General features: G+C 35.4%; 1 protein-coding gene across 1 annotated transcript in view; it reads left to right on the top strand.

The window, feature by feature from the left end:
* The window catches only part of ERP44 (endoplasmic reticulum protein 44), a 114,002-nt gene that overhangs the window by 25,864 nt on the left and 67,305 nt on the right, over positions 1 to 20,833 (top strand). The window contains exons 2-4 of the mRNA XM_054502122.2: positions 10,556 to 10,628; positions 12,961 to 13,000; positions 18,358 to 18,473. Of these exons, the coding sequence (XP_054358097.1) occupies positions 10,556 to 10,628; positions 12,961 to 13,000; positions 18,358 to 18,473 (229 nt within the window). The remainder of the gene's footprint in view (positions 1 to 10,555; positions 10,629 to 12,960; positions 13,001 to 18,357; positions 18,474 to 20,833) is intronic.

Below are 20,833 nucleotides of genomic sequence, written 5' to 3'. Positions count from 1 at the left end.
TTGTAGTTTAATCATAATCTCAACTAATTGTATGTAACAGTTATAAAAACAAGCTTTTATGAGAGTTCATATTCAGAAATAAACAATGACCAATTGTTTAGTTTTTTTAAAAAGAACTTGATCATGCATTACTTTTAAAATTCTCTTTGGCTATAGAATGTGAAATTCTTAATTTGAATTATGTAAGCATATACTCTCTTTGAAACCGTACTTGGGAAGTTTTGAGTTTGTTACAGGGGACTTATTTTTAAATCATCTGCCTCTTGGCTGAAATGAACTGTTACCAGATCCATCACCACTTAAAATTGCTTGAAATGTTTGTCAGCTGCTTCATTAAAGCCCAAACGGAGCATATATTCAGTGGGCAATTTTGAAGAGTCAGCATGAAGTTCAAACATTAGGAAATTAAGGACATCCTATACCTCATTTTAATTAATACATGTTATAAAAATGTAAACATCAGAAGGATTCAGTGTTTGAAGGTTGTGGATGACTCAGGGACTTGGAAGATTGCCCTTCTTACCTCTAAGGTTGATTGACTGCCTCAAAACTCCAGAAGATAGAGAGTTAGAGAACTTTTTGTAATCCCAGCACTTTGAAAGGCAGAGGTGGGCAGATCACCTGAGGTCAGGAGTTTGAGACCAGCCTGGCCAACATGGTGAAACCTCGTCTCTACTAAAAACAAAAAATTAGCCAGACGTGGTTGCGCACACTTGTAATCCCAGCTACTCAGGAGGCTGAGGCAGGCGAATCGCTTGAACCGGGGAGGCGAAGGTTGCAGTGAGCCAAGATCACTCCATTGCACTCCAGCTTGGACAACAAGAGCAAAACTCTATCTCAAAAGAAGAAAAGAGAGAGTTAGAGAACTTTTTTGTTTTTTAGTTCTGTTTTTTAGAAAAATGAGTTCTCTTCCTTTGTCCCTGCTTGTTGGTCTTTTCTCTCTACCTCCCAAATGGTCTTGAGGATTAAAGTAAACAGTATATTCCTAGTTGTGGCAATACTTACTTCTTCTTTCTGTACCTCCATCTAACAGCAAGTACAAAAGTGAGGACAGACATGAGCAAAGGAGATAGATTCCTAAATTCAGATTTCCTTTTAACACACCAAGGTCATTCTCTGATTAGCTTTTTGGTAAAAGTGCTTAGAAAGCTGAACTACTACGTGGTAGTGATGAAGATCAACCTTAGTGACCCTTAATATATAAGAAAGCTTTGAGACTGTCACTGGGGGTACTTTAGACTAAATGAGAGATAAATCTGTTTGCTTTACAAAGCTAATTAAAACAGTATGTGGCAGATGGGGCAGCATTAAAGATTCTTCTAATGATCATTAATTAAGATAGGCACCTCAACAAGTATACGGCCTCTCAAGGACTACTTCTGATTGATATTTAGAATTAGTTTGGTTAGAAGTAACAATGTAATTTTTAAAACACAGAGGTTTATTTTTTTTCTGGAGACAGAGTTTCACTCTTGTTGCCCAGGCTAGGGTGCAATGGCGCGATCTTGGCTCACAGCAACCTCCGCCTCCCAGGTTCAAGTGATTCTTCTGCTTCAGCATCCCAAGTAGCTGGGATTAGAGGCATCCGCAACCACGCCCAGCTAATTTTTTGTATTTTTAGTAGAGGCAGGGTTTCACCGTGTTGGCCAGGTTGCTCTCAAACTCCTGACCTCAAGTGATCCACCTGCCTCAGCCTCCCAAAGTGCTGGGATTACAGGCGTGAGCTACTGTGCCTGGCCAAAAAATACAGATGTTTAAAGTCAGTAGTGGATTAATACTTTGGATATATATAGTAATGGATTCATTAGGGGATTTGGTAATAAAAACATTTTTACCCAAGAATACGTACAGTACTCTACTTAAGAATAAGAAACTAGGAAGTCTGAGAGTGATTCTGGAACTAAGTGAATGTGGAAAATAAGTAAGCCAAGGTTTCACTGAAGACAGTTTTTCCTTAAAGGCCATTTACCCACCCAAAAACAGTCAGGGCCACATGTTTAGTAATGAAATAAAGGCATTCTTTGACATATAGGAAATATTTTCCTCATACTTTGGAGTGTAGAAATGTGTGTGTCAATAGCAACAGCTAGTAAAAGGGCTAAAGAATGTTATATGTTAGCTGGATGTGGTGGCACATGCCTGTAGTCCCAGCTACTTGGGAGGCTGAGGTGGGAGGATTGCTAGAGCCCAGGAGGTGGAGGTCGCAGTGAGCCGAGATCATGCCACTGCATTCCAGCCCAGGTGACAGAGCAAGACCTTGTCTCAAAAAAAAAAAAAAAAAAAAAAAAAAAAGTTATATAATTTAGGAGATACTACAATCTGTTGAGTATAAACTTCGAAAAAATGTTTAAAAGTTAAGTGAAAACATTGGTATTTCCAAACTTTAGTATACCAATACTATAGCTCACCTGCTGTAGTATATTGCCTGAGTTTCTGAGTTTCTGTCCTTGTCTCACTTCTTTGTTCCTCCTTTATCTCCCAAATACTTGACTCCTTGTACTTAACTCCTTGTCTCAGAGTCTACTTCTGTGGGGAGGCCAAATGAAGATAGGCTATCATTGTTTTCTGTAAAATTTCCTGTCATCCGAGATGGCAGCTTGCATCCTCATGGTGTCATTTTACAAAATGTTCCTCTATAGCCAATGTTTCTTATACACTAGTTTCTTGGGCTTGATTAGATTGAGATCATGTTCAAATTGGTTGTTGTTAAGAATATTTACAAGTGGTGCTTTCTGTTTCATATTGCATCCTATCAAGAAGCAGAATACTTGGTTGTCCCACTTTTAGTGATGTTAAAAGATGGTTCAGTAACAGTGTGGATACATTCATTCTGCACTAAAATTAATTCAAAGCTTCATGAAAACCCAGGCAAAAATGGAGTACTGACATACAAGTAATCTCATGGTTTAATGCCCAGCAGTTATCTTCTTTAGAGAATATATAATGACGTTGCAGGAATTATGGATGACTCTTAAATTAAAATATTTGAATGAGAGAACCTTATTTCTCTCTTTTATTTTTAATGTGAAAATGAAGTTTGTAAGATTAACGTAACCATGTACAAATTATGTTTTTCACAGTGTCTAGCATGTTGACACTGTGATGACTCAGTGAAATATTTGTGGAAGAAGTGAGTGAACAAAAGATGTATGTACCAACATGTATGTAGATTCTCTTAAGGTAACTTTCTCTCATCAAGTATCCTGGGTAAGAATTACAGTGCAGCACAAAGTAGAATGGTCACAATTCTCATCTTGACTTTTCTCCCAATTCCTGTGCTTTGTTAGTACTGCCATTGCTAGAAGTTTGAGTTTTAGAAGAGCAAAATGTGGTGATTTTAAGAGAATAATTTTTTTCCACACATTCAGAAGTTCACCCCCCAGCTCTGAAAAGCTTTTTATAACAAAAATATCCTCTTTGAAGGTCAGAGAAAAATACATTGTCTACTCCAGGTAAATTAGTTAATCTCATTTTTAAATACATTGAAGAACGAAACACAGGTAACATCAGTTTTTAATGGAAAATTCATGCATGATCAAATAACTAAAATTCAAGAAAAAGTATGAATTGCAACAAATTTTGTTTCTTTTTATTTGTCCATGATTGTTTTTACTGGCAGAATTTGAGATTAAGGATTTGTATTATCTATATTTGAACTTTTTGGGGGTATGGAATTTGTTTTCTCAAACATTTCTGCACCATATTTTGACTAATTTAACGAAGAAGTCTTATAATTCTTCTAGTGTTTCTTTATAAATGCAGATTGGTTCTCACATGACCAAGATGGGTTGCACCGATGCTATAGGAAGGTTGTACTACTGAACAATTTAAGGGTTAAAGTGGCTTCCCAGTGTTATTCTATACTTAGTCCTATTTTTCCCCTCTCTTTGAACTTCTAGTTCATTATAATGCTTCTGGGAATGTGAATAGTGTGAGATGTGCCTTGATTGATACCCAACTTCAAGGCCCTTATAGTTCCTGTCAGCCTCAGCTTCTTTTCTCCAGGGACATTTCAACATCTCCTGCTCCTTGAAGCCAACTGGAAACCTTTATACTTCTCTTATCTGCCAGCTTAATGCGAAACTGAAAGCAAGAGTGGACTGATTGGAGTCAGAGAAGTGGCCCCCAGGGAGGAGAAGCAGCCTAGGTCTCAGGGCATTGGGACTTCAGATGGTAGGCTGACTTGTCAATCTAGATTAGAAATGGAAGATAACTGTTGCTTGGTACATTGCTTGTTTTTTGCTATAGGAGAGACATAGTTTGTAAAGAAAGGGCTCTGAGAATCTCCCAACAGAAAGGCAAGTCAATGAAAGATTTAGCAAAAATACACTGAGCTATTACAGCAGAATGCCTAGCAGATGTACTGCCAACTGAGAACAGTAATGCCACAGGGAAAGAAACATCCCTTATTGAAGCTTCTATTTTATGACAGTGATTTCATGCAGAAATATCTGTTTAAGCTATTTTTTTGAGCAGAAGACAGTATACTTTAAAAAATTAACATCTGTGTACATCTGATAGGTTACAGATTCATTCTACATTTTTCTAAAAGCACAACAATTTGCATGTCAATGCATTGTCACAGATGAGTCTTACTTGTACTTGTGTTCATATTTGAGGATCAAAAACATTGTACAGAGTTTAAAATGAATTTACACGCTTGCTCCTACAGTAAAAAAAATTGCTTTCCAAAACAGTGTTCCTGAACTTTAGTGTGCATAGGAATCAACTGGGCATCTTACTGAAGTGGAGCTTCTCATTCGGTGGGTCTGGAGCGGGGCCTAGTATTCTCTATTTCTCACAAGCTCCTAGGTGATACCAGTGTGGCAGTTTCAGAGACCACACTTTAAATATCAAGGTTTTAAGATATTGAGCTTTAAATAAACAAACTTACTAGAAATACTTCTTGTTTTCTAAACTCATTTACTAAGATATTCTAAGAAAACACTTGATGCCTAGCTAATACTTCTATGAATTAGAAATCTTATTAACAGAAGTAATGTTTAGTAACCTCTTTTACCTGCAGTTTTATTAGCCTCTAGTCCTGAAAGTCTCAGATCATTTATTTTCATGACTGAATTAACAACCTTAAATTATAGCACCGTAGAAGAAGTGTTGAATTTTTATCCACTAATGTAATGTAACTCTTCTTCTGTTTTGTGGTAATTTATGGATGATTTGCTTTATTCCACTGCCCAGCTTTATTAGGGTATAATTGACAAAAATTGTGTATATTTATGATGTACAATGAGATATTTTGATATATGTATACATTGTTAAATGATTACGTGAAGCTAATTACCGTATCTGTCACCTCACATACTTATTTTTTTTGTTATGAGAATATTATAGACTCTCTTAGGGATTTTCAAGTATATAGTACAGTCACGCATGGCTTGATGATGGGGATGTGTTCTGAGAAATGTGTCATTAGGCAATTTTGTTATTGTGCAAACGTCATAGAATGTGCTTATACAAACCTAGATGGTATAGCCTACTACACATCTGGGCTATATGGAATAGCCTATTACTCTTAGGCTACTTGTATAGTATGTTAATGTACTAAATATTGTAGGTAATTGTAATACAATGGTATTTGTGTATCTAAACGTAGAAAAGACACAGTAAAAATATAGTATAAAAGATAAAAAAGTTATACACATGTATAGGGCACTTAACATGAATGAAACTTGCAGGACTGGAAGTTGCTCTGGGTGAGTCAGTGAGTGATGAGTGAATGAGAAGGCCTAGGTTATTACTGTACATTACTGTAGCCTTTATAAACACAGTAAACTTAGGCAATATTAAATTTATTTTAAAATATCTTTTTTCTTTAATACTAAATTAACTAGCTTACTGTAACTTTTTAACGTATAAACGTTTGACTCTTCTGTAATAATATGGAGGTTAAAATACCAACATGTTACATAGCTGTACAAAAGCATCTTTCTTTATAACCTCATTCTGTTTGCTTTTTTTATTAAAATATTTTTTTCTTTTTAGCTTTTTTGTTGAAAACCAAGACAAAAACACAAACATTAGCCTAGACCTACACAGGGTCAGGATTATCAAGACATCAAGCGGCTCCAGGAATTTTTCAGCTTCATTATAATCTTATGGGACCACTGTCATATATGTAGCCTCTCATTAACCAAAACATTTTTATGTAATATGACTGTATGTGCTGAAGTGTCTGGAAATCATACCAAAGAACAGCTGGGGGAACCAACTGTTAAGTAGTGATGTAGAGGGGTTTCTGCGATAGGTGGGAAGATCCTTTGTGAGATTCCTTCTAAGTCTGTGAATCATCACCAAGTGGTATGCTTTTTGCTATTATATAATTAAAACCAAATTATAGTATAGACTTTATTTTTATTTGATAACCTCAGTTTCCTCAAACATGTTAAAATGTGTGTTCGCAATTTCAATTTCTGGACCTTTTCCTCCTACTTCTCATATCCAATATTGTCTCTCTAAATTCTTAGTGTGTTAACATCATCTACTTATTCATCCATCTAATCATTCATTTAGTACATATTTGAATGTTTCTTGTGTACAAACAGGGTACAGTGATCTGTGGGATACAAAATTGAATAAGGTGGTCTCTACTTTCAAGGTACTCCCAGTCTGTTGGAGGAAGTAAGACACCAGCGCAAATAACTAATTTAAGGATAGAATTAATTTGTTTCTTTAAGACAGAATAATATGTTAACACCCTATAGAAAGTGCTCTTGATGTTCAGAGTAGGGAGAGATATAAATTTTTAATAACCGTCTAATGAAAGAAAACATTCTTTCCTTGCTGAAGAAGCTCCTGCTATTGAAAGCTAGCCTTTCACTTTTATTAGTCTTTTAAATGAATTTGGGTATGGTATTTGCCATTTTACTGGTATGCCTTTTTATATGAGATCCCATCACTAGGCTGAAATGTTGTAATAGTTGGTACAGTAAATGCATGGAGGAGTTATCTAATGAATTATGAGAGATGATTAAAGATGCCACTCTGCTCTGCTTTCTTGGCAAGAAAATGAGCTAATAAACTGGAGAGAATGACCAAGTTGTAAAATACTTCCTAAGTTCATATCTGTATATTTGTATATGTTGTCTAAATATTTCATCATTAGAGACTATATTCTTCATGACTATTAAGATCTATGAAAATTTCCTTATAAGTTTTTATTTTGTTTTCAACGTAAATTTAAAAGTTTTATTCAAGTCTAAACTGAAAACAAAAATTAATGATCCCTATCAAAAGCTTTATGGTCTGGAGTCATACTTTATTTTACTTAAGCACTATAGCATTTGACACATGAAGATGTTTTCCCGGGAGGATCTTGTTGCTGCCCACGGCTGACAGGAAAAGAAACAATTTGTCCGACTAGTGGAGCTTACTAACAGTTCAAATAAACAACCTGTCTTTCCCTTCATACTGCATATTAATAGAAGTGTTAATGATAAGCTAACAGGAAACTGCCTCCTTTACACCCTACAGGGAGCAGAGATTACTGGGTCAGAGAGTTTTCTTGCTTTGGGCCCTCTTAACGAACACAACTGTTAGCAAAATACCAATCTTATCACTTGCATATTTATTAGCACAGTATTTTTAAAGTAATAGTTATCTATTTAATACAGCCAAATTGATCATTGCCTCATTTTTGCCATTACTTAGCGTGTAAATGTTTTTGCCATGTAAGTATTTCAAGGTAAAATGCAATTTCCCTCTCTCTCTCTCTTTTTTTTTTTTTTTTTTTTTTTTTGAGACAGGGTCCTGTTCTGTCATCCAGGCTACAGTGCAGTGGCACAATCATAGCTCACTGCAAACTCGAACTTCCGGGTTCAAGTGATCCAGTGGCCTCAGCCTCCCCAGTAGCTAGGACTACAGGCATGTGCCACCATGCCTGGCTAATTTTTTAAGTTTTTTGTAGAGACAGGGTCTTGCTATGTTGCCTAGGCTGGTCTTGAACTTCTGGCCTCAAGGAGTCCTCCTGCCTTGGCCTCCCAAAGTGCTGGGATTATAGGCATGAGTCACTGTGCCCAGCTAGTAAAAAGCTATTAACTTTAGATTTTAAACATATATTCTCTCTACATATTTTGATAGATGATAATTAACTCTTCAAAAATATTTCAGAATAACCAGAAGAGTGGATTTGGAGTGTTCCCAACACAAATAAATGATAGATGTTTGAGTGATGGCTATCCCACTTACCCAGATTTGAGGTAGCACACACCATGCCGTATGCATTTGTGCCCTCAGTACCTAGTAGACACTGTAAATATTATTGAATTATTTAATGACGACTTTGATAATGCCAACTTCATTGTTCTATGATAATATTTTTCTACCTTCTTAAGTTTTTCTTTAGCACACAAGTGTAAAATCTTGCTATTACCAATATTATTGGGTTCCACAGTTATCTAGAACTGGTCAGATCCTTATGAAGGCAGGATCTGTTATTAAGACATTGATAATGTAGAGTAGAAAAGATTTCTTACCCATCTCTAGGTTCATATCTGAGACTCCTATAATAAAAGGTAGATTAACAAGAGAAAAGCATACAAATTTATTTAATATAAGTTTTACATGACATGGGAGCCTTCAGAAATTACAACCCAAAGAAGTGGGAAAAACTTTATTTTTATTCATAGGTTGATGAAAAGTGGACAGTTGTACAGACATACGACTGGACAAAGGGGGTATGATCTAATAGTAATAAACTGGGGGAACTGTTAGTTTAGATTCTTCTTGGTATCTCTGTGTCCGCAGAGATTGGGATATTCCTTTTCTCAGGGTCTAGAGGATACATCTCTTAGGGGGGTCTTAAGACCTACTTTAGAGTAATGTCAGAGAATTATTTTATGATCTGTTTTAGAATTATTTTATGACCTGTTTCTCCTCTTTAGGGGAGAAGGGCAGGAGAAGGTCAGGGAGACATTTTTGCTTCTGCTATTTCCTCAAATGCCAACATGCCGTATTTTGGAGTAATGTGTCCTAAACCCCATCAATAGTAACTAATGACTAGTGAGGGAAGTCTGATCTTTCCAGTTAATGTTTGAAGCACTGAAAATAATGAAATTAGTTTTATAAGTCAAATATTTGGAGATTTGCAATTATTTAGCCTACTTTTAGGAGAGTATAATTTATTGGTTGCTAACAGACATGATACTTATTGGCTACACTGTTATGGTAATTTAAAAATAAGACTTGGTGTTATCCTTAGGCCTTTCCTAAGAAAAGAATAAATCTATCTACCTATCTATCTATCTATCTATCTATCTATATAGATTTTTTTTTTTTTTTGAGACGGGGTCTTGCTCTGTTGCCCAGGCTGGAGTGCAGTGGCGCAATCTCAGCTCACTGCAACCTCCACCTCCTGGGTTCAAGTGATTCTCCTGCCTCAGCCTCCCGAGGAGCTGGGACTACGGGCACCTGCCACCATGCCTGGCTAATTTTTGTATTTTTAGTAGAGACAGGGTTTCACCATGTTGGCCAGGATGGTCGATCTCTTGACCTCGTGATCCGCCCACCTCGGCCTCTCAAAGTGCTGGGATTACAGGCATGAGCCACCATGCCTAGCCCAGAAATATTTTTAAAAATTAGTTGGGCTTTTGTATATACTAGCATCATTGTATCTCTTTATAGCATTTAGATTGAATCGTTGGTGAATTATAAAAGTTTTGAGTCTAAGTGCTGAAGTATTCAGGAAATGGGTGGGCAAAGGAATAGTCTTCAGCACTTTCATCAGAGCCTGACATTAGTTGTCATTCAGTAAAAAGTAATGAATTAGTGAATTTCCATACACAAACTCTATTTCAAACAAAAAACTCTCCAGGCAGCAAACACTAAGTCATTAAAGTTGGAAACTAAAAATAAAATACACTAAATTTTACTTTTTAAAATAAGTAAACATTTGCTAGTTTAGTTTAAAATTTTATATTTTCTTTGTTTTGCAGATGGGAGGCTAAGATTTTCTTTGATAAACTTGAACTTTGGATTTCAGGTTCATTAAAGTGCAAAAACATTCTTATTTTCTTTTTAATAGCCTCTCATGTAACACATTGTTATCACCAATAAGTGAAAATTATACCGGAAGGGCTTTTGGTTTACAACTTGCAAAATCTTTCTTGCATTCTTCATTATTTTCTTCTGTCTTAGAAACATGGCAGGATAGAATCAGCAGACTTAGCTTTGGTTTTTATATTTATACTTTAAACACTGATAATCTCACAAATTTTTTCTTGTGGTGCTATAAAGTTCTTGAAAGTGTTAATTTGAAAAGATATGTATATTCCCAGTTTTCCTAGTTCCTTAGAAGCTATTTTGTATATTTGCAAGTATAGAAAGTTTTATTTAACCAATTTCTAGGTTTGAGAAGCTATTATTTCTCCTATTTCATTTATCTAGTAAAAGATTAGACTAGATAATAAAGATTCAATTCAATTGATGTATAATTTTCTAAGGAACAAGTGGAATCACACATTTATTTTTAGACTTTCCGCTTTTACGTATTTGCCTTTTGTGGACACATTTATTAATTTCTCATTTTTTAAATTTTCAGGTAACTTGGGTTTTTACTCCTGTAACAACTGAAATAACAAGTCTTGATACAGAGAATATAGATGAAATTTTAAGTAAGTACCTCAATATTTTTAAAGTGTACTCTTTCTTCTCTATAGAGAGTTAGTTTATATACACACAAAAAACACAATAAAATCTCAATTAGCTAGCACAGATGAAGAACTGGCATTCTGATTATTTCCATGACTTTCTGAATTATCAAAGCACTTTTGGTTACTTTTAGTCTTTTTTATTTATTTAACTTGATATAGATACCATTCTTAACAATTCATGAAATGTTTTGATAAGCCTACTTAGAGACCAATAGTTCTCACTGTGCAGAACTAAATGTTAATGACCTTAGGACACAGCCTAGACTTTTTTTTCTTTTTTCCCTTTAATTAGATCACCTATTCTGATCTCTTTTATTGTTATTGGTCCAGTTAAGCTCAGTACTTTTTTTATTTTTTATTTTAGAGAAAGGGTCTTGCTTTGTCACCCAGACTGGAATGCAGTGGCATGATAATATTATAGCTCACTTCAGCCTTGACCTCCTGGGCTCAAGCAATCCTCTTTCCTCAACCTTCCAAGTTAGCTAGGACTACAGGTGTGCTCCACTGCATGTAGCTAATTTTAAATTTTTCTTGTAGAGACATGGTCTTGCTATGTTGCCCGGGCTAGTCTTGAATTCCTGACCTCAAGCAGTCCTCTCATCTTGGCCTCCCAAAGTGCTGGGTTTACAGGCATGAGCCACCACACTTGGCCTAATAAGTTTTTTACTGAATGGTTTGTTTGCTGACAATGTGGTTGTGGATATAATTAACTTGAGAGAAACCGTTTCTTGTTTTCTAAAAATAGTAAAGGAAAGGTGAAGATGTGGTTGATAGAAAATCGTAACTTAGGAGCTTTAAGAAAATGTACAGTGTGCATAAATGATTTCTTTTTTTAATCCTCCATCTTATACATATAATAGAGGCAAAAGGAGTTACAACATTCATTGAGTGTAATATATTATGTTCCTGGACCTTTAAATGCTAAAAGTCTATTCCTGTCTTATGGAGTCTCTTTAGAGGAGTGGTTCCATAAACTTTAGCATGTATCAGAATCACCTGGAACACTTATTAATATCTATACTGCTAGGAAACTGCTAGACCCCTACCTAAAGATTTGCATTTCTTAAGGATTTGCATTTCTGTGAGTTCCCAGGTGATGTTGGTGTTTCTGGTCCAGGAATCACAGTTCATGAACCACTGCTTTAGAGCGAATAAGCAAGTATATAAAAAGTAACTTGAAGGTAAAAAGGGAAGAAAGGAATTGAAACTCACATGTCATTCTCACTTCTGTCATCTTTCAAATTCTAGAATATCTTTGTGTTTTATTTTCATGAGTGCTTGAGGACTTTAAGTTTCTCTGAATTAGGGATAGGCAAAAAGCACTACATCTTTCTCATGTCTTTACATCTTGATATGCAAATGATGCTGTTATTTTTGTAGGAGGGAATAACTGTTAAATGGATAGGAATTAAAAAATTGGCTTCTTGTGCAACACTATTAGTTGTAGATTACTTGTTGCAACTAGGTGGGATATGTGAGGTTTAGAAATAACTTAGTTATACAGGTCTTTTCTATGATGTGGGATTTTATTTGCAGAACTAATTCTCAGTTATTCATGAATATGGAAGATCAAAAAATAAAATATAGATCATTCCACTTTACTTTTTATGATAGTAGCTTACTTGCCTTATCTGGACTTTATTTCACATTTGCTTTAAATTCATTTAAGATGCAATGAAGGAAGCCCGGTGTGATGGCTCATGCCTGTAATCCCAGCACTATGGAAGGTTAAGGTGGGAGGTTGCTTGAGGCCAGGAGTTTGAGACCAGCCTGGGCAATATAACCAGATCCTGTATCTACAAAAAAATGCAAAAATTAGCCAGGTGTGGTGGTGTTTGCCTGTAGTCCTAGCTACTTGGGAGGGTGAAGTGGGAGGATCACGTCAACCCAGGAGTTTGAGGCTGCACTGGGTTTTGATCATGCCACTGCACTCTAGCCTGGGCAATAGTGAACTTAAAAGATTCAGTGAACTTATAAAGATAAAGCATACAGAGAAAAGATACAGTGAACTTATAAAGATACAGTGTACTTATAAAGATAACAGTGAACTTATAAAGTTCACTGTATAAAAGATACAGTGAACTTATAAAGATAAAGCATACAGAGAAAAGAGACAAAGTTTCCCATAAATTATATAAGCTGTCCATGACTCTAGGTTTCTGAGTGAGAGATAATAGTTACTGTGTTTTTTTAAGTGGACCCTTATATTGGACAAAGATCATAATGAAACTGTATCTTTAATTATGTCAAAATTATTACAAATATCTTATTTGGTTTTGTCTTTCAATTTCAGACAATGCTGATGTTGCTTTAGTAAATTTTTATGCCGACTGGTAAGTAATCTTATTGTTTGGGTTTGGGTTTGTTTTTACTTGCTAAAGGTTAATTTTTCTTTGCTAGAAAGGCGAAGGGAAGGCTTTTTCTATTTCAAGACAGTATTCCATACATAAAGTCAATTAAGTTTCATCCACAAAGGAAGTAGTTTAATTTGGTAAGGATTTCTGTTTTAAGAAAGAAAAAGAGCTGATTCTGTTATCTTATATCTTAAAACAAGTAGCGTATAACTCAAATATGACTCTCTCCACCCCCGACTCAAAGGGAACACATATTGCAATTCCGTATTTGTCCTGACTGTGGAAGGAGGGTAGTGTTTATAAGTCGTGATTTGGGTATGGCAAGTTTAGAAGGAAAAATAATGTTGACATTTTTAAATTTATACAATCTGCTGCCTCTTCTAGGATACCTTTACTCCTTCCCCTGGCTGAATCAGAGCCTGTCTTTTGTGTTTATATAGTACTCTATGTACCACTTTCTTTTTCTTACTAAATGTTTTGTCTTTTCTTGTTTGTGCCCTAGCAAACAAACTTTGAGGGCAGAGATAATGGCATACGCAGTATTCCCAGCATCTAGAACAACATGGTATATAGTAGATGTTACAGAATATGGCATGGAGATAGGAAGAAGGGAGATTTAGCTGGAAAGATTCTGAAACACAAGGGAGATTTAGCTGGAAAGATTCTGAAACACCGGCATAGTCTTTATCCCTAGACACTCTATCTTATCTGACCCTTTAAGGCTTACTACCTACTAGCTGTCACTACCATACTCCAGGCCACAGTCCTGTCATTTACTTAAAATTCATGCTACAGTCTCCTCATTTCTTTTCTGTGCCTCTAGTCTTACGTATTTCCATTCTGTTCTCTACAATGTAAGCCAGAGTTCTCTTTCTTACAGTGTAAATAAGGTTAGTTTATACCCCTTCTTAAAGCCCTTAAAATGTTTTCATTACCTTTGGGTTAAAGTTTAAATCCTTTACTTTGACCCAGAAGGCCCCTTATGAACTGGTCTGTTATTCCCTCTGTAGCTGTTATGTCTGGCCTCTCTCCATTTCCACATTCTGCTCCAGTTATACTAAGCTTCTTTCAATTTCTATAAAATTCTGTATTTCATCACTGGACTGTGAGGCATGATATTTCCCCTGCCTGGATGGATCATTCTTCTGTTGCCCACTTCTTTACTTAGTTAAGTCCTGATCTTTCAACTCTTAGATTAGATGCCACTTTCTCCAGGTTATCTTCCTGGATCAATACACCTACCCCTGCTCTTGATTCTGATTAGGAGCCCTTCTGTTATTTCCCGTAACACCCATACTTACCCAATCATAACACTTGTAGGCTATAATCCTAGCTGGTAACTCTCTACTACATTGTTTGCTCTGTGAAAATACATACCATAGTTTTATTTTCAACTTTAATCCCCAAGCACTTTGCTTAATATGTGGCTGATAAGTACATAATATCTACTGAATGAATGTATATGTGGTATGGTTACTTAAAGAACTTGAGTAAAAAGTTGAAGATACACAGAGAAAATGCTATTTATAAAATATGTATCAAAGGTAGCATTTTTCAAAGTAAATTAGGGTTGTCAAGATGTATTAATAGCCACAAAATCTGGTAGAAGATTATGTAGTCCAATTCATTTTAAAATAAGAAAACTGAGATCCAGGGGATTGAAGTACTTTCCCAATGTTACCCGACTAGATGATGTCTGAAGAAAAACTAGAACGACTTTCACCTGACTGAGAGATTGTGTGTGTTGCAAGAAAGAGTAATAGAATGTGCTGCTGATCTTTTGAAAAAACTGAATTGGAAACATGGACTGAGTTATTTGGGAAAACATTACCTAAAGAATACCTTAAGTTGTTAATGAATTAATACTCTTTTATACAGCTGAAAAAGCTTGGGTAATTGGCTGTAAGACATAGACTTAATACTATGTGGCCTCAAAGTCTAGATTCTGAGTTCATTCTGGAAGTTATGGATGTGGCACTGTTTAATAATTCTGTAATAGAGGTGCTTAAAAATACTGCAGCTCCTCGAGTAATACTGTAGTAGGTGGTTAATAATGCTGTTTTGTGCCAGACTATTTTTAAAAAATTACCTAATATTTATGGGTACATAGTAGGTATATATATTTATGGGGCACATGAGCTATTTTGATAGAGGTGTACAAAGTAGGATAATCACATGGCCGGGCACGGTGGCTCATGCCTGTAATCGCAGCACTTTGGAAGGCCGAGGCGGGCAGGTCACCTGAGGTCAGGAGTTCAAGACTAGCCTGACAAACATGGTGAAACCCGTCTTTACTAAAAATACAAAAAATTAGCCGGACGTGGCGGGCACCTGTAATCCCAGCTACTTGGGAGACTGAGGCAGGAGAATTGCTTGAAGCCAGGAGGCAGAGGTTGCAGTGAGCTGAGATCACACTGTTGCACTCCAACCTTAGTGACAGAGCGAAACTCTGTCTCAAACAAAAACAAAAACAAACAAAAAAAACACATCAGGGTAAATGGAGTATTCGTCACTTCAAGGATTCATCATTTATGTTACAAACATTCCAGTTTTACTCTTTTAGTTATTTAAAAATGTACAATACATTTCTGTTTACTGTAGTCATCCTACTAGATCTTATTCATTCTAACTATATTTTTGTCCCCATTAACCATCCCCATCCAGACTCTTTACATAGGTTTTTTTTAATGCTCAGAACTACTCTGCAGGTAGGTATTATAATTTCCTTTTAGCTTGAGGAATTGAGGCTCAGAAAGGTCATATGGCTAGTAAGTGGTGGAACTGGGATTTAAATTCAGGTATGCCTAACCACAAAGCTTATTTTTTTCTCTAACTAGATCATATTAGTAAGTGCCCTCAAAATGTCTCTGCAAAGACTTATCTATTTGGTAGATTTGTTAAGGATTGATTTAAGCACTAGATTGAAGATTAGGTTTAGATGACCCTTAGGCCCTTTTAATAGATCCATTGCTTTTGTGATGTTCCTTTTATAAATGTAACATTTCCATGTGTATGGATACACATGTATGAAGGTACAGTAATAATGGAATTGAACTTTTATTTCATTTTCCCTTTTCATCTTTTAGTACAGGTTGAGTATCCCTTATCTGAAATACTTGAGACCAGAAGTGTTTCAGTTTTTGGATTTTTTCAGATTTGGCAATATTTGCCTTATACTTACTGGTTCAACATCCCTAACCCCAAAAATATGAAATCCAGAATGCTTCAATGTGCATTTCCTTTGAGCATCTTGTCAGTGCTCAAACAGTTTTAGATTTTGAAGCATTTTGAATTTTCAGATTAGGGACATTCAGCCTGTATTAAGACAGGTCCTATTTTAAACATGAACCATGCTTAAATACTTAATGAGTGGCAAACTGGACAATCTAGAGAAAAGAAGCCCTTGATGTGTTTTTTTACGTTGCCCTTAAGCCATAAAGAGGCTTGCCTGCTCTTTCTTCACTAGATCAGATCTAAATTTTTCAAGAAACCATTAATCAGCCCCTACTCCTTGCCTCCCTTGCCCTCCAGCTACCTTATTTTCAGCAAACTGTAAGAACGCACAAACCTGCGGTCCTAGCCGCTCCAATTCCTCCATTCTTTCAATTTATTCATTTAATACATATATTGAATGTTTATTAGAATACATAGTCAAATAAGACACGGTCCATGATGTCCACAGACCCCATCCTCTTATCCCTGATGGGAGAGATTTAAGAAAGCTAAAAGAGGAAAGAGCCACTTGAAAGCAAGAGATTGAAGATACAGATGTGTCTCCTTGATATATTCTAGGACATCTCCTTAGGAAGTCAGGTGAGTGGGCTAGAAGAGATATATATATACAAGAAGAAATAGGGAGGAAGTATAATGTTTGCATCCTTTCACAGGCTTTCCAATATTTTTATTGTATTAAAGCTAATATGTATGAACTAATTACATGTGGATTAAACTGTTCACTGACATCATTTAAGTAAATTTGGTGGAAAAGGGCTCCGGAAGCAAGAGTAGCAATTGTAGTTTGTTTACATATCCTTAATACTTCTTCCGTAAGAGAATGGCCATTCTAACTCAGCTGGTTGCTAATTCTGATTCTTCCCCTTCTTATTGGGTCCCTTTAATTACCTAGAACATAGTCATCCATGACATAATGATGTTTAGGTCAATGACAGAAGTCCCATATATAATACCGTATTTTTACTGTACCTTTTCTGTGTTTAGTTATGTTTAGATACACAACTGCTATTGTGTTACAGTTGCCTACAGTATTTAGTATATTAACATGTGGTACAGGTTTGTAGCCTAGGAGCAGTAGGAGGCTGCATATCCTATAGTGTAGGTGCATACTAGGCTGTACCGTCTAGGTTTGTGTAAGTATACTTTATGATGTTTGCACAATGAAGAAATCGCCTAATGGTGTATTTCTCAGTGTATCCCTGTCGTTAAACACCACATGACTGTATTTGTGAAATGTTTGGCTTGATTAAGGGACAGTTAGAAGTAACAAGTTTGTAGAATATTGTGGGGTTTGTGCCTTGTGTTTAAAGTAAAAGAAAAAAGAAAATATAGACAGGAAGTTTTGGTTAGGAATTTAAGATATTTGCTTCTGGACTTACTGTATTTAGTATGTTTACAGATATAAAAGCCCATTTTATCAAGGGGTAAATTTTGAGGGGAAATAGTTAATTATATACCGTATATTCTTTTAATATAACTTATTTATTTAGTATGCTAACTTGCCTGTGAGATTTGATAGAACTAGTCAGGTGGAGAGGTCTAATATTTGCAATACAGTTAAAATATTTTACATAATAGTCTAAAATTTTATTATTTTGAGGTGGGAGGATTACTTGAGCCCTGGAGGTGGAGGGTGCAGTGAGCTCAGATTGTGCCCCTGCCCTCCAACTTGGGCAACAGAATGAGACCCTGTCTCAAAAAAAATTAAAAATAAATAAAATAGAGAAAGCTAATTTCTTTCATAAATGTTCAAGCCTCAGTAGTTACAAATCCTAATAGTACTTCTTAGAGGGCTTATTTCAGACTTGTTTTATGACCTCTGCAAGAGATCCTTAGCTGTGTGTTCCATAATACTGGCAATTGTCTTAAGATGAATAAAACCAAAATCTATTTATACATTCTTAGAATTGGTATACAGTCTTTGAATTCAAAATTGTCTTCATCTCCATTGAATGACGTCAGGGTCCATGATTAAATTAAGTGTGTGCTTATCTCGCAGAGTCATTTATTGTGCCTATATCAAATGTCATTGGGCAATAACGGAAATAAGATTTTATTACTTCTGCTTTTCATTTCTAATTGGCATCTTTCTCTGTATATAGGTGTCGTTTCAGTCAGATGTTGCATCCAATTTTTGAGGAAGCTTCCGATGTCATTAAGGAAGAATTTCCAAATGAAAATCAAGTAGTGTTTGCCAGAGTTGATTGTGATCAGCACTGTAAGTACCTCAATAGGAAGTCTAGAAGAAACTGTCCCATCCCAAACACAGGCACACATACACATTTTTTCTTTTCTTTTTTTTCCTTTTCTTTTTTTTTAAATGCTCTGCTTTTAAGTGGAGAACAAACCGAAAATGTTCTAGTGACCTTGGTTAAATTGTTACTATTTAATTTTTATGTACTTAGAACACTACTTTCTATTTTGCTTGTGTGAAGATTTTTTTGTTGTTATTTTAAAAATTACAATAGATCAAGCATAGGGAACAAAACTAGCAGTGTTTTCTACCAAAGCAGATACCAAAATCAGTAAATAAGATTGAAATGTAGTATTAGAAGAAAAAATGGATTTCTGTTAGTTTTAGAATCATGTGAAAATACCATTTATAGTCATTTCAAATAAGATAGTCTCAGATTTTTGTGTGTTTCTGTTTTTGAAAAGATTCTGTTTTGAAAAGATTCTGGTTTAGACTATTTTTGAGGTCTAATTAGCTGTAGCAACTGATTATAATTGTTAAGAGTATTAAGAAACTTAGCTTAGGCTCTTAAAATCCAACCTCTTGCATTTTGCTTGTCCTGGTGGAGCATTCTCTATAAAATCCTCATGGTTTTTCGTATACATGACGGATTTGTCTAACTTGAACTAGTGATCTTGCTAGTGGTGTTTCCTCCTGTGTGTTCCCATTATACTTGAACTTTCCTCTCTCATCGTGCTAAACTCATTGTATTTGGTAGTTCTGGTTCATTGTGTCTTAGTTGTCTTATCAGCTGCATTGTCTGTTCATCAAGGCAGGAATTTTTTTTTCTTTCTTTTTTTAATGCTCACTTTTAAGAGGAGACCAAACCACTTATTAATCTCTGTGTCTCAAGCATCTGACAGTTTCTGGGAGACAGAGAGTGCTCACAAAAAGCTATTGCATTGAGTTATTGGTAAGTTGGTGTGAATACAGAACTGTCTCTCATTCTTCAAGTTTTCTATTTTTTTATACTTAACCTACTGATTAAAATTAGTATGTGTGTACACACACCTAACTTTTCATTTTACTGATGAGGAAATGGATATGAAGTGGCTTAATCAATGTTACGTAGCTCAGTGTCTGGTCAAGCCCGAATTTGGATCCTGATCTTCTGACCAAATGCCTTCATTTGCTCTTTTCTGTTGAAACATTTTGGGGAGTTATTGGTATAGCTTTGTGCTAGGCAGCAACGCATTTTCCAACAGTAAATCATTTCAGTCTTCTAAGCCCCACCCCATATTTCTGTCTGCTGAAATTCATAACTAGATAGGGTGAAGGGAGCAATAAAAGTTGTCAGTACAGGCATGGGCTACATTTTCACACTGCTTTCCAGATCTTTTCTCCGACCTTTCGCTGACAGAGAACGTGATGTTTTTGGTGTGGGTTCTCATTTCAAATCTTTCTATTCTTTATGTATTTAATTAGATGTTACAGTGCAGATAAGAGTTCCTACATTTACTGAATTTGAACCATAAAATTGGAAATTATGCTCTAAAGCTTACATTCATTGGGAAGAAAATTTAATACTTATATCCTTGAACCATAAATATCATTTATTCCATCTTTTAAACAGATAACTTTTGAAGAAAATCTGACATCATTGCTAGTAAGCTTTCTTTTTATGGGAGCAAATAGCACAGTTCAGATGCTTTTCAATCCACCAGCAAGTTATCTGAGGTATTATGCATATTATGAGGTATTATGCATCTCTCTGAATATTTTTTCTCTTCTATGTAATTCTTTTAAAGAAATGATTGTTATGAAACCCTTATTGATTAATGTATTTACATTTTCCATAGTCTCTTTAGAGACTGTAAGACAAACTGTAGTTTTGTTAACCTCTTATGTGCCAATTAGATTGTAGAGGTTTTGGACTGGAAGAACCTTAAGAATTCTGTGTTCTAAAGAGAAATGCCTTTTAGGCAGATTATTCTGTGGTCGAATTTTTTTTTTTCCTAACCATTTAAACAACTTTAATTTATATATTCATATACGTATCAGTGCTTTGAAAAATAGATTGTTCAATCCTAAAGCAGTTTTTAAAAGAGATTTATTGAGGTATAATTGGCATATAATACATTATACAAATTTAAATTTTATAATTTTATAGGTTTTGATACATGTATGTATCCATGAAACCATCACCACAATCAAGATATTGAGCATAGCTGTCATCCCCCAAAATTTTCCTTGTGCCCCTTTGTGGTCCCTGTCTGTCCGTTCTATACCTCACCTTCATCATCCTTAAGGACCATCTACTTTCCGTCACTGGAGATTAGTTTGCATTTTCTATAATTTTATATAAGTGAATCATACAGTATGAGGTTTTTTTTGGTCTGGGTTTT

The sequence above is a fragment of the Pongo pygmaeus genome, chromosome 13 (assembly GCF_028885625.2).
Source record: "Pongo pygmaeus isolate AG05252 chromosome 13, NHGRI_mPonPyg2-v2.0_pri, whole genome shotgun sequence".
NCBI lineage: Eukaryota > Metazoa > Chordata > Mammalia > Primates > Hominidae > Pongo > Pongo pygmaeus.
This window is presented reverse-complemented; position numbering and strand designations above follow the sequence as displayed.